General features: G+C 34.8%; 1 protein-coding gene across 16 annotated transcripts in view; it reads left to right on the top strand.

Annotated features, from left to right (window-relative positions):
- Positions 1–12,929, top strand: part of DOP1A (DOP1 leucine zipper like protein A) — a 101,925-nt gene that overhangs the window by 37,375 nt on the left and 51,621 nt on the right. For all 16 annotated transcript variants that reach the window (XR_014312069.1, XR_014312070.1, XR_014312071.1 and 13 more), the window contains 3 exons: positions 321–491; positions 3,697–3,886; positions 7,071–7,169. Coding sequence is in view for 12 of the 16 variants with exons in the window: in XM_082731687.1 (XP_082587813.1) it covers positions 321–491; positions 3,697–3,886; positions 7,071–7,169 (460 nt within the window). In the remaining 4 variants the exon portion in view is untranslated. The remainder of the gene's footprint in view (positions 1–320; positions 492–3,696; positions 3,887–7,070; positions 7,170–12,929) is intronic.

Genomic DNA, 12,929 nt, shown 5'->3' with positions numbered 1-12,929 from the left:
AGGAGTCAAGGATCACTCCTAAATGTATAAGTTTTTGGTCAGCCAGATGGATAATGATGCCATATTTTGAAATTGTGAAATTTGAAGTCTTTATAAAATAGCTGGGTGGCCACTGGGTTTATGAATATGAGGCTTAGGTGAGAGACCCGTGTTGATTAAATTGATGTAGAAGAGGATATCATTTTGAGTTGATTAGGAGAACTTCTTATTTTGTCAAAATATAAGTCAAGATTTACATGTATATGTAGGTACATATGAATTAATGTTTTGTAGTTAATGTGCTTCTCCCCACCCCCTTTTGTTTCTATGTTTTTAAATAGTTCTGGGTTATTTCCTCTTCTTGCAAATGCTGCCATGTCTGTGAAACCAACATTGCTAAGTTTGTATGAGATCTATTACCTGCCTTTGGGTAAAACACTGAAGCCTGGTCTACAAGGATTGCTAACTGGTATTCTGCCTGGCTTAGAAGAAGGATCAGAGTACTATGAGAGGTAAGATGGTACTGTTATTAGTGCAACTAAGTAAGCAAAGTCATAGATTTGTCAGCAAGCATCCTTGGATCAATAATGTTTTAACATCACAAAAATTAATTATTCTAAACACTTGACCTGAAGGTTTCTATAACAACTAAAAAAATATTGTGGTATGTATCTAATTTGTGTATTGCACTGAAAATGTAGGTAGGTTATAAGAACACAAACTTGGGAGGTAGATGCACTGGGTTCAAATCCTGGCTCAATAGACACTAGACAGCTTAGACAAGCTTTTCAACATTTCAGAACTTTATTCAGTTTCTTCATCTCTAAAACAAACAGTACTTATTCCATTCTGTTACTGTAATAATGAAATCACTTAGTCAAGTCCTAGCACATACAAGTTACTCAAAAAATTGCAACCCATAATTTAAAATAATCAATATGTAGGAACTTAAATTAATAAAACAATGGGAAATTGGACCATGTGTTAACAGTTTTTAAGTTATTAGTGATGGAAAAGAGCCTAACACCAATACAGTGCTGTTTCACTAGCTGTGACATGATGCTCTTGATATTTTAACTTCTTAAAGAAAATGAATTAATCTATTTTGGAGCCTATTACTGCTTCTGAGGAAGTTTATAGTTATAGACAGTGCATGATGCATTAACTATCTTTAGTAGCTTGTTACTAATATTCTTCCCAAAAAGGAAATTGTGAGTTAAGGTGGCAAAAACAGAAAATGCCAAGCTTATTTTATGAGTACACTTAATGATTTGAATTTAAATAATTGATTCTGGTGTATTGTCCAGCTACTCTATTTTATTTTGGTTCATATGTTTCTATAATGCGATAAGAATCTAATCCTGAAAATACTGGATTTACCTTCCTAAACTACTTGGAGAAAATAAAATTTATGTCTAAAAACATCATTTTCTTTTGTCAACTTTTTTACTCGCTTACAATTTTAGAAACATATGATGTAATTTCATTTAGTGTATAGCTGAGTTTTGTTTCTAATTGTTATATTTATTCTAGGGAAACACTTTATAAGTCTGCTAGTCACAATTAAAAATTTAACATAATGATTTTTATGAGTGTGGTATCTCTGATTTGTCTCATTATGTGTCTTGGTCCATTTGAGCTGCTATAACAAAATACTTATAAACAACTAATTTGTCAGTTCTGAAGGCTGGAAGTCCAGTATCAGTATGAGCAAGGTCATGTTCTGGTGATGCACTCTTCCTGGTTCATAACTAGAGCCTCCTCCCTGGTCCTCACACAGTGGAAGGGACTACAGAGTTCTGTGGGATTTCTTTCATAAGAGCACTAATTTCATTCATGAGATTTCCACCCTCAGGATTTAAGCACCTCTCAAAGGCTCTGCCTCTCCTGGTATCATTTTGGGAAGATAAGGTTTTAACATGATTTTTGAGGAGACATAAATATTCAGACTGTAGCATTATGTTTTAGCAGTTATTCCACACAAATTCTAATAAAGGGATTTATAAGCATGTTCTTTTAATCCAAAGATAAATTAAGGCCATGAGGGAGTATAGTGTTGGGTTAAATCACATAGCAAGTCAATAGACGAATGGATAAGGATGATGTGGTCCATATACACTATGGAGTATTATGCCTCCATCAGAGAGGATGAATACCCAACTTTTGTAGCAACCTGGACGGGACTGGAAGAGATTATGCTGAGTGAAATAAATCAAGCACAGAGAGTCAGTTATCATATGGTTTCACCTATTTGTGGAGCATAGCAAATAGCATGGAGGACATGGGGAGTTAGAGAGGAGAAGGGAGTTGGGGGAAATTGGAAGGGGAGGTAAAGCATGAGAGACTATGGACTCTGAAAAACAACCTGAGGGTTTTGAAGGGGCGGGGAGTGGGAGGTTGTGGGAGCCTGGTGGTGGGTATTAAGGAGGGCATGTATTGCATGGAGCACTGGGTGTGGTGCAAAAACAATGAATACTGTTACGCTGAAAAGAAAATTAAAATAAATAAATAAATAAATAAATAAATAAATCACATAGCAAGTAAACAGTAAAATGCATCATCAGATTCTTTTGATTCTGACTACTATACTACAATATAATAAATTTTTAGGTATTATGTTATTCTCTGCTTGAAACAAATCAAAAGTAATTTATTTTTAAATATAGTCCCTAATAAAGCAATAATGCATCTTTGATTTTGTTACAGGTCTGATTAAAGTTTTATGAATTGCAGGATGTGAGGGCAATCTCGGTGTGACATCTGTCACCCCATGGATAACTAGGGTTGATTCAACTGACCTGGCTGGCTAGGCAGGTGTCCTCTTCTTCCTTCACTGTTCCATGTGTGTCCCTCCTGAAGCTGTGTGCTTGATCAAAGTGGACAGCCTTCCACAATAGAGGCGGACTATTCTTTGGTCAAGGCTATATTGGTTGCTGTGCTCCCCTGCAAGAATCTCCAGCAAACTTTTTCAGAGTTATTGTGAATTATATAATATGATTTCAAAGAAAACATTTGGAAAACGTCCTTTCAGAATTCATAGGGAGAGCACCTGGGTGGCTCATTTGGTTAAGCATCTGACTCTTGATCTCAGCTCAGGTCTTGATCTCAGATGGGTCATGAGGTCAAGCTCCATGTTGGGCTCCACATTGGGTGTGGAGCCTACTTTATTTTATTTATTTATTTTTTTAAAGATTTTATTTATTTATTTTACAGAGAGAGATCACAAGTAGGCAGAGAGGCAGGCAGAGAGAGAGGAGAAAGCAGGCTACCCGCTGAGCAGAGAGACCGATGCGGGACTAGATCCCAGGACCCTGAGATCATGACCTGAGCCAAAGGCAGAGGCTTAACCCACTGAGCCACCCAGGTGCCCTGAAGCCTACTTTAAAAACAAAAAAAATTCATAGAAATTCAACAGAAAATATATTCTGCTACAGGATTACTGTTAATTAAGATGTATGGACTGAAGATTCATTTTACAGATCGGGACATGGAACTGGAGAAAGATTAAGTGACTTCTCCATAGTAAGTCAATGGGGGAGCCAGGACTGAAATCCAGTCCTCTTGGAGAATACACTTTTAGTCTATCACACTTGTGTCCAGGGCAAAGCATGGAACAATAGTGTGAATGCTTTCATACATTCCTGAGGAGAATAATTTCCTTTTAGCAACATGAAACTAAATGCTTGTCTTCTTAAGCCACTTTGTTTTGTCCCTCAGAACAAACACCTTGTTGGAAAAGGTTGCTGCTGCAGTGGACCAGTCAGCCTTCTACAGTGCCCTCTGGGGTAGTCTCCTTACCAGTCCTGCTGTACGGTTACCAGGAATCACATATGTCCTCGCCCATTTGAACAGGAAGCTTTCCATGGAAGATCAACTTTATATAATTGGCAGTGATATTGAACTAATGGTATGTCTATGTATGATTGCTCACATAACCTACTTCTTCAGAGCCAGGCACACTGTTCCAGACAGATGGTGAGAATTGTGCCACAACCAGAGTTCCTGTTTCCATGGAACTTGCATTTTTCATCAAGGAAGCTTAAAGACCAAATTAGTCACTAAGTGTTGTTTTTAAAAGCGTCAAAAAATTTTTTTCATGGAAAAGGAATTGTAGATTATATGTTGTCTTCGGCTGTTATTCAAGCAAATAAATGGTCTTTATTGCCATCTTGCTGACTGATCAGACCTCTGTTAACACAGCCACATTAATTATATCATTCCAAAGGAGACATTTTCAGTCATAGCTTACATTATAGGAAAGATGGATTTTCAACAAAGTGACAGCCAGATTCTTTTTTGAATTTGTACAAGAAGATACAGAACCAAAGGAGATGGTGAAAGATAGAACCCCAAAAAACACATTGATTGCTTATACTTTTTAATTTCTAGATTAAGAACAGAAGGAAACCTTTTCTCTCTCTAGAGTGCTATACTATGAAAATTAGCAAGGAGTAAAAAACAAACCCTCAAAGGTCCCTATGAAAAGTTTTTTTTTAATTATGGTTAATCATCCTGCACTTTTTTCCTATATGATTATAAAATGACCGAGATTTTTATGCAGATTTATGGTCACATGTATTAAACTCTAATTAACATACATGGAAAATAACAACTTGTGTGTACAGTTTATGAATTTGGATAGAGCCTATAGCCAAGTAACCAATACTACAGTCAAAACAAAGACTATTCACATCACTCCAAAAAGTTCTTCTGGGCCCCTTTGTAGTTATTTCTCTTCTCCTATACTCCCAGGCCCTTGCAAATACTGGTCTGATATCAGTTCCTGTAGTTGTACTTCTTCTAGAATACTATATAAATGAAATCATACGGTATCAGCCATTAAGTCTGGTTTCTTTCACTTTGGAGAACACATTGGAGAGTCATCCATGTATTTATGCGTATCAGTGGTGTGTTCCTTTGCATTGCTGTATAGTATCATGTTGTATGAATGTACTACAATTTGTTTATTCATTCACCAGTTAATGAACGTTTGTTTCTCGTTTGGGCAATAATGAATAAAGCTGCTGTAAACAGTTGGATACAGTTATTTGTGGAGACCTATGTTTTTATTTCTTAGGGAAATACCTAGGAATGAGATTCTTGGTTCACTTGGTAAATATACATTTTTTAAATAACAACTTTATTGAGGTACAGTTCACATACCATAATGTTTATCCTTTGGAATTATATAATTCAGTGGTTTTTAGTATATTCACAAAGTTGTGCAGATATCACTATCTAATTTTTAGAACATTTTCATCACCTCAACAAGAAACCCCATAGTCATTAATCACACCATGTTTTTCCCTCACTCTTGCCCCGGCAACCACTAATCTTTCTGTTCCTATATATTTGTCTATTCTGAACATTTCATACAAATGCAGTTATATAATATATAGCCTTTTATGAATGACTTCTTTCACTTATCAATATTTTTAATATTCATCCATGTTGAGCTGGTATCAATACTTCATTCCTTTTTATGGTCGAATAATAGTGCATTGTGTGGATAATACCACATTTTATTTATCTGTCCATCAGATAATTTTTTTGGCTATTATCAATAATGCTCTGAACATTGACATGTAAGTTAATAGATACCTTAGCAGGTATAAAATATTATTGTTTTGATTTGCACTTCCCTAATGACTAATGATATTGAACATATGGTTATTGTCATTTTTAAATCTTCTTTGGAGAAGTGTCGCCTCAAATTCTTTGCCTGTTATTTAAGTTGAGTTATTTCGCTTTTTGTTGTTGAATTGTAGTTCTTTATATATTCTGGATGTTAAGACCTTTGTATATATGATTTAAAACCAAGATCTGTTATTATTTTTGCCCATGCTGTGGACTTGTCTTCTTCTTTCTTAATACTGTCCTTTGAAGCAGGAAAATTTTTATTTTGATAAAGTCCGGTTTATCTGCTTTATCTTTCGGCATTTGTGCTTTTGGTATTAGATATTTTCTAAGAAATTTTATCTAATCCAAGATCACAAACAGTTATACCTGTATCATCTTTTAGTGTATGTTTAAGTTTATAAGAAACCACCAAACTATTTTCTGAAATGACTATACCATTTTTATGCAGATTTTTAAATGTATTGTTACATTTCCTTTTAATAACTTAATGGAAATTTTAAGCGAGTCACTTTTTTTTCTTTAAAAAACAAATGACATAATTGGAAAACTATTTGTAATACATCACAGAGGACTATCCTTCATTATTATTCAGAGAGCTACTATAAATAAGTAGGCAAATATTAATAAGTATAAAAATGGATTTGAACAGAAAGGAAATAAAACTAACTCAAACATATGAAAAGACGCTCAACATTACTTACGATAGAAATAAAAATATAACTACTCTGGGATGCCAACTTTCATTTATCAGATTAGCAAAAATGAAAAAAAAACCATACATGGGTAAACATGGAAATATAAAAATTTGTCACACAAAGTTGGTGGGAATATAAATATATATAACCTTAATGAAATGCATTGCATTATTTATATTGCAAATGCATATACCCCAGGACCCAGCAGTTCTATTTCAAGGGATTTATCCTGTAAGAGTACTTGTACATCTGTATATTGCAGCATTATTTACAATAGCAAATATTTACAAACAGCATAAATATCTTTGATCAGAAGCCTGTTAAAAAATTAGGATTCATCTATGAAATAGAGTATTTCTTTAGCCATAAAAAAAATAATGAAGCTCTGTATATAGTGTTAAGGAAAGATCTCCAAGATCTGTTATTAAAAGAAAAAGGCAAAATTTGGGATATATGCATGTATGTTTTTATTTACTTATATTCGTAGGAAATATTCACTGGTTATACTGGCTGCATGCAAAAAAGGAAATTGAGTGGTTGGGAGACAAGTGTGGGAGAGAACTTTTTGCTGTATATACTCTTGTATACCTTAATTTTTTTAAACCATCGTAATATATTTACCTATTCCAAATACTGTAAATACATTTAACCAGTGATAAGAAATTAAGAAGGTTGGAGAAAATGAAGTGTTCCACTTGCATGGTAAATCTTTCCCAATGTAACAGGCAATAGATACTAAAGGCTCTCTTATTTCAGGTAGAAGCAGTAAGTACTTCAGTGCAGGACTCAAGTGTACTTGTACAGAGAAGCACGCTGGACCTCATACTCTTCTGTTTTCCATTCCACATGAGTCAGGTAAAACATTAATAATGATATTAATATAAGGAATTCTTTGGAAAATCATAGGTTCCTGATGTGTAGTTATTTTTTAAGTTGGATTTAAGTTGAATTCTTTTGTTTTATGAATGGGTAAGTGCAATACATACTACATACAATACATACAGAGCTTGAACTCATAACTCTAAGATAAAGACCCGTAGTGAGATCAAGAGATGAACACTTAACCAACTGAACCAGGTGCCCCCAACAGTTCCTTTTTTAAGGAGTAGAATTTGTGGAAATTTTGGGGTGTGGGGAAGTTTATTAATTTGCTCAAGAATATGGAAATTGAAATAGATTATTTCATACCTTTAAAAAGAGTTCTAACCTATAAGAAACAAGAGATAATCATTGCTAGCTCTGAGTGAGGCAGGACTCTGAGACCCAGGCCTTCTGCTCAGCTGTTATGTCTGTCCTGATGTAACTTACCTTTTCTTGGTTTGGCGATTTGGTGATGTATGTCAAACTCTTAGCAGAGTTGGCTGTTTGAAAGTCAAATATTCAGTCACTATGACATTCTCTAGTACTTGTATTACAAATGAGAACAGTTAACAAATCATGAGTGAAGTGTTTCATTGGTGAAAATGTAATCTATGTCTTCATTTTTAACCCACTGAGCCACCCAGGCACCCCTCAATGTCTTCATTTTTAAAGAGGTAGTCTGAATTCTTTTGAGTTCTAAACTTTGATGAGTTATGTAGAACACCAATATGTGAACATTCAGAATGGAAGAACAAAAGTAATAAGATGGAAAATTTCTACCTTGGAAAAGGATGTTTATTTCTAAAAAGTCATTAGCAGAAAAGACTATTATTTGGGGGTTTGTAAGAACTATGGTTAGTAGATAACTAGTGAATTTTCATTATCTGTCATGCTCACATTTTTCTTTATTACTTTATTCAGTTTGAAATTGAATTATTAATAATTGGAGAATTTCACACTTCATTGCCTATTGTCCCTAATTGGAACATAAACTGTCTGCTTTGCTGTTTTTGAGATTTTCCACTCTTAAACCAGAGGCTTTTATTGTATCTCTGGCTTTTCACAAACACCTGCTGGGACATCAGCATAGTCTAAATTTATCAGTACAAGGGTATGCAAACAGCTCATCAGGTAGTAATGAGTTCGACTTTTTTAAAGATTCATAAAAGAAAGCAAAGAAGAATATGCTAAAGTAATGTATATGGCATAAAAGCCTAAAATATTTATTACATGGGTCTTTATTGAAAAAAATGTATTGACCTTTACTCTTAAGCTTTCCCATTGTTTTCTTCCCTTCTAAGCATTCAGCATTATTAGTCATTCAGTATACTGATAGGTGACTCAGCAAGATCTGAGGGATTAAGTCATGGTAGATTTAAATTGAGAAGAACTTAAGTTTGTAATCTCATTAGACCAGTATTTCTCAACCTATTGTTTAGCTGAATTTTCTTTGATACTTTTATAATATACCAGCCAGAAGATTTTCTTAAGCCTTATCTTTTATAATTTGTATAATAAAACCAATAACTGTTTGTTTTTTTTTTTAAATAGGTCCCCTACCCAGACCAGTTACATCTTCCCCCTATTACTCTACTGGATTTTTAGGTTACTGAGAATAGGGATGAAGACAAATCATCTTTGTTCCCCACATTTCCTCTTTTCATATCTTTCATATATAATAAATTTTAAGCAAATACTGATTGTAATCGTAACTTAAGAGAGCCTTCATTACATTGTCCCAAAAGTGATTGCTGTTAATAGCTTCAGCAGTTAATGGGTTCCTAGAATCTCTCTACTTATTTCATGGAAAATTGGCCCAATCTCTAATAATAGTTCCATATTAGGAATGTGTGGTAATGTCAACGGTAGTCAAGAAGTGACTTCTTACTTTCTTAAGAGTAGTTTGGGAGAGGGGAAGGTGCATGGGTGGCTCATTCAGTTAAGCAATTGACTCTTAATTTCAGCTCAGGTCATGATATCAGGGCCCTGAGATGCAGCCTGTATCAATCTCCACACTTAGCAGGAAGTCTGCTTCTCTTCCTCTCTCTGTGTCCCTGCCCTCTCCCCACACGCTCACATTCTCTAAAATAAATAAATTTTTTTAAAGAGAAATTTTGTTTTTGTTTTCAAAATATGATTTGGGGACATTAGTATTTTTTAAGAAAAAAAAATTTTTTTAATTTATTTGAGATTGAGAGAGAGAGCAAGCACATGTGCAGAGGGGAGGGGAGAGGGAAAGAAGGAGACTCCCTGCTGAGCATGGAGCCAGACAGGGGGCTTGATCCCACAACCTTAAGATTGTGACCTGAGCCAAAATCAAGAGTCCAACACTTGAAAAAAAAAGAAAGAAAGAAAGAAAGAAAGAAAGAAAGAAAGAAAGAAAGAAAGAAAGAAAGAAAGTCCAATGCTTGACCAACTGAACTACTCAGGCACCCCAAGACATTCATACTTTTCAGGATTTGTGAAAATACCTGTAATCTTCATATCTGATGTTAGATCAGCAGTTCTCAACTGCTTTAGTTTTAGGACCCTATTACACTCTTTAAAAATATTGAGGATCCTGGGGTTCCTGGGTGACTGAGCTGGTGAAGCATCTGCCTTTGGCTCAGGACATGATCTCAGGGTCCTGGAATCACGCCTCATGTCCAACTCCTCCCCCCTGCTCGTATGCTCTCTCTTACTCTCTGCCTCTCAAATAAATAAATAAAATTGATGATCCTGGGGCACCTGGGTCAGTTGGTTAAGTGTCTGACTCTTGATTTTGGCTCAAAGAGTGATCTCAGGGTCTCAAGGTCCTGGGATGAAGCCCCACTTGGGCTCCCCACTGAGTGAGGAGTCTGCTTGAGGATTCTCTCTCTCTTCTTCATCTGTTCCTTCCCCTGCTCATATGCTTGCATGCACGTGTGTGCCTGCTCGCTCGCTCTCTCTATAAAATAAATAAGTCTTGAAAAAGAATATTGAGGATCCTAAAAAAATTCTTTTGCTGATGTAGGTTATATCTGTTTAAATCATTAGAAATTAAAACTGAGAGATTTTTAAATATTTACTAATTCATTTAAATATAACAGGTAACAAATGACTCAGTCAGTTGGGCATCTGCCTTCAGCTCAGGTCATGATTTTGGGGACCTGGGCATCAGTCCCAAGTTGGGCTGTTTGCTAGGTGGGGAGTCTGCTTCTTCTTCTGTGCTCTCTCTTTTTCAAATTAATAGGTGAAATCTTAAAAATAAATAAATAGAAATAAAGATAACAGTAACAAAGTTATCATGTTTGTCTAGATAACATTTTATAAAGTAACTTTGCCAACACATTAAAAAAATTGGTGAATAGAGAGAGTAGCATTGTTTTATTTTTCCACAAATTAATATCTGGTCTAATAGTACAGAGCAGAATCTGCTTCTGCGATCAGTCTTATGGTTTTTTTCTTTTGGTTTAAATATATGGAAAAAAAATCTCTCACTGATACATAATTGGAAGAGAGGAAGGCTTCAGCAGTCTTTTGTTGTTGTTAAAATTGTTAAAACAGCATATTCTTCTATACTACACCAAAACTCAGTAAGCTGTAGTTCTAAGAAAATTAATTGCAATATGGAATCTGAAACCAAATCAATGAACTTTTCATATTCTGTTTCATGTCTTTGAATACATCTTTTACCCAAATAAGGTTTTGTTTCTTTGCTGGGCATGGGGTGGGGCTTGAACTCAGGACCCTGAGATCAAGAGCTTAGCTGAGGTCAGGAGTTGGTCGCTCGACCAACTGAGCCACCCAGGCGCCCTCAGACACGCTTTTGTAACATCATGATTGGTTATTTGGAAATGCTACTTCAGTGAATTATGCAAATCTTCCAGAGATTAACACAATAACAGACTATCACATTGCTTACTACTACCACCAATCTCATGGGCAAAGTTTTTTAGGTATTGGAAAGCTTTCAAGCTTATTTAATTTAATTCAATATGTACTATTTCAAGCCAAATACATATTTTCTAAAATTCTAATTTTCTTGGGGTGCCTTGCTGGCTCAGTTGGTAGAGCATGTGACTCTTGATCTTAGGTTTAAGTTTGAGCCCCATGTTAGGTGTAGAGATTACTTAAAAATAAAATCTTGAAAATACTTCTAGTTTTCTCTTGGAAATTAGATGAAAAATGAATCTCAAAATTTATTATCTGTAATGATGAGTATTAATTGTTTTTCTTGAACTGACAGTCTCACTTTATTTTTTAGAAAATACTGCCATGTGTTCAAGCCTGAATAATTGTAGTTTGTATCATCAGTCCCTCTTTCAGTTAAAAGTGGTACAAAAATGGGTAGTACACCTCACAATTCAGTTACTCAGGTGCTCTTCCTCAAGATATCCGTCATGTAATGTCCAAAGTGTTTTGTGTATACTCCCCATTTCATTCCACAATATTAAAAGACTTCTGTGCAGGGGTTAGTATTTAACAAAATAAACTTTTTTTCTGCTTCATTTACAACATTCCTAAGTGAAACTGACTTTTTCCCCTTTGTTTTTAATTTTACTGTAAGTACATGAGAGTAAAAAATCCCCTGTCTCCAAGTACAGTAAGTAGATGCCGCTGCTGTATTTCTTCTGTTCATGCTCAGGTGCCGCAGGTTCACCCAGTATTCCTGGATCACAGCAAATGTCAACACATCTCAGAGGGCAGATAGCATTGTGAAATTGTTAGGAATTTAGTTTTTACCTCGTGGACCTCCTGTAAGGGTTTTAGAAATCCCCGGAAGTTCAGGAACCACACTTTGCTTAGAATTGCTTAGATTAATAAAATCAGATGAGTGACCACTTTTTCAGCTATTGATGATCTGTGTTCTGTAACATCTCAGTTAAATTTCTAAGATTCCATTAAAACAAATAAACTGAGTGAATCCTTTTCCACTACTGTCAAGGAGCATAGTACTGAAAAGTTGACAAGTCAGTGATTAATAAGTCTCTTCTCAAAAAAAAAAAGTCCACTCTCTATTCAGATGAGTCACTAACCAGGTATTTGAATTTGGTTAAGTACTCAAGTCCCATGAGGCTCTGGTTTTTTATTCTAGAGTGATTTTTAGACTAGTTGATTTCCACATTACCTTCTAATGTTCAGATTCCAAGATTCTATTCTAAAGTGATTATCTAGTGATATCCTTAAAATTAATAGCTATTTAATTAGCTGCCTTCCTTTTATTTTTCTTTTAACTTCACCTCTTTTAGCTAAAACCAGACCTTCAGTAGGAAATCATTTTTTGAACATCTAATAAAGCTGTTAGGAAAAGAAAAAAATGAATTTTCTCTTTAGAAGATCTGGAGTAAAATTTAAAAAATAAGCTGTGTTAAAGGTGGATTTGGGTATAAAAGCATTCATTATATATATTTTTTATTTTTCTATATGTTTGAAAGACTACCACATAAAAATGTTTAAAAGGTTAGGAAATGAAAGACTTGGAATTGATGAAGATAGTGAGCTTCTAACGTAATTACTGGCAGTTGACACCAGTATGAATGTGAAAGACTGATTTTCTTGAATCTGTTCTATTTTGCTCCATTTTTGTTTGATTGTTTTATGTCAGATCTTGCTAATGTTGGATAGGATAAAGAACTTTAAACTGGAGATTAGAATAATTGAATTATGCAACTAAATAGCTGTGCTACCTTTTCTCACTGATTTGTAAAATCAGTAATTTTTCCTGATCTGTAAAATGGAAGTAATCATTCCTGTGTTTGAACAGTCAGATCAGTCCTATATGAAATTACCTCC

This window comes from Mustela nivalis (genome assembly GCF_964662115.1).
Source record: "Mustela nivalis genome assembly, chromosome: 5".
Lineage (NCBI taxonomy): Eukaryota > Metazoa > Chordata > Mammalia > Carnivora > Mustelidae > Mustela > Mustela nivalis.
Note: the sequence above shows the minus strand (reverse complement) of the source record. Positions and strands in the feature narration are given on the sequence as shown.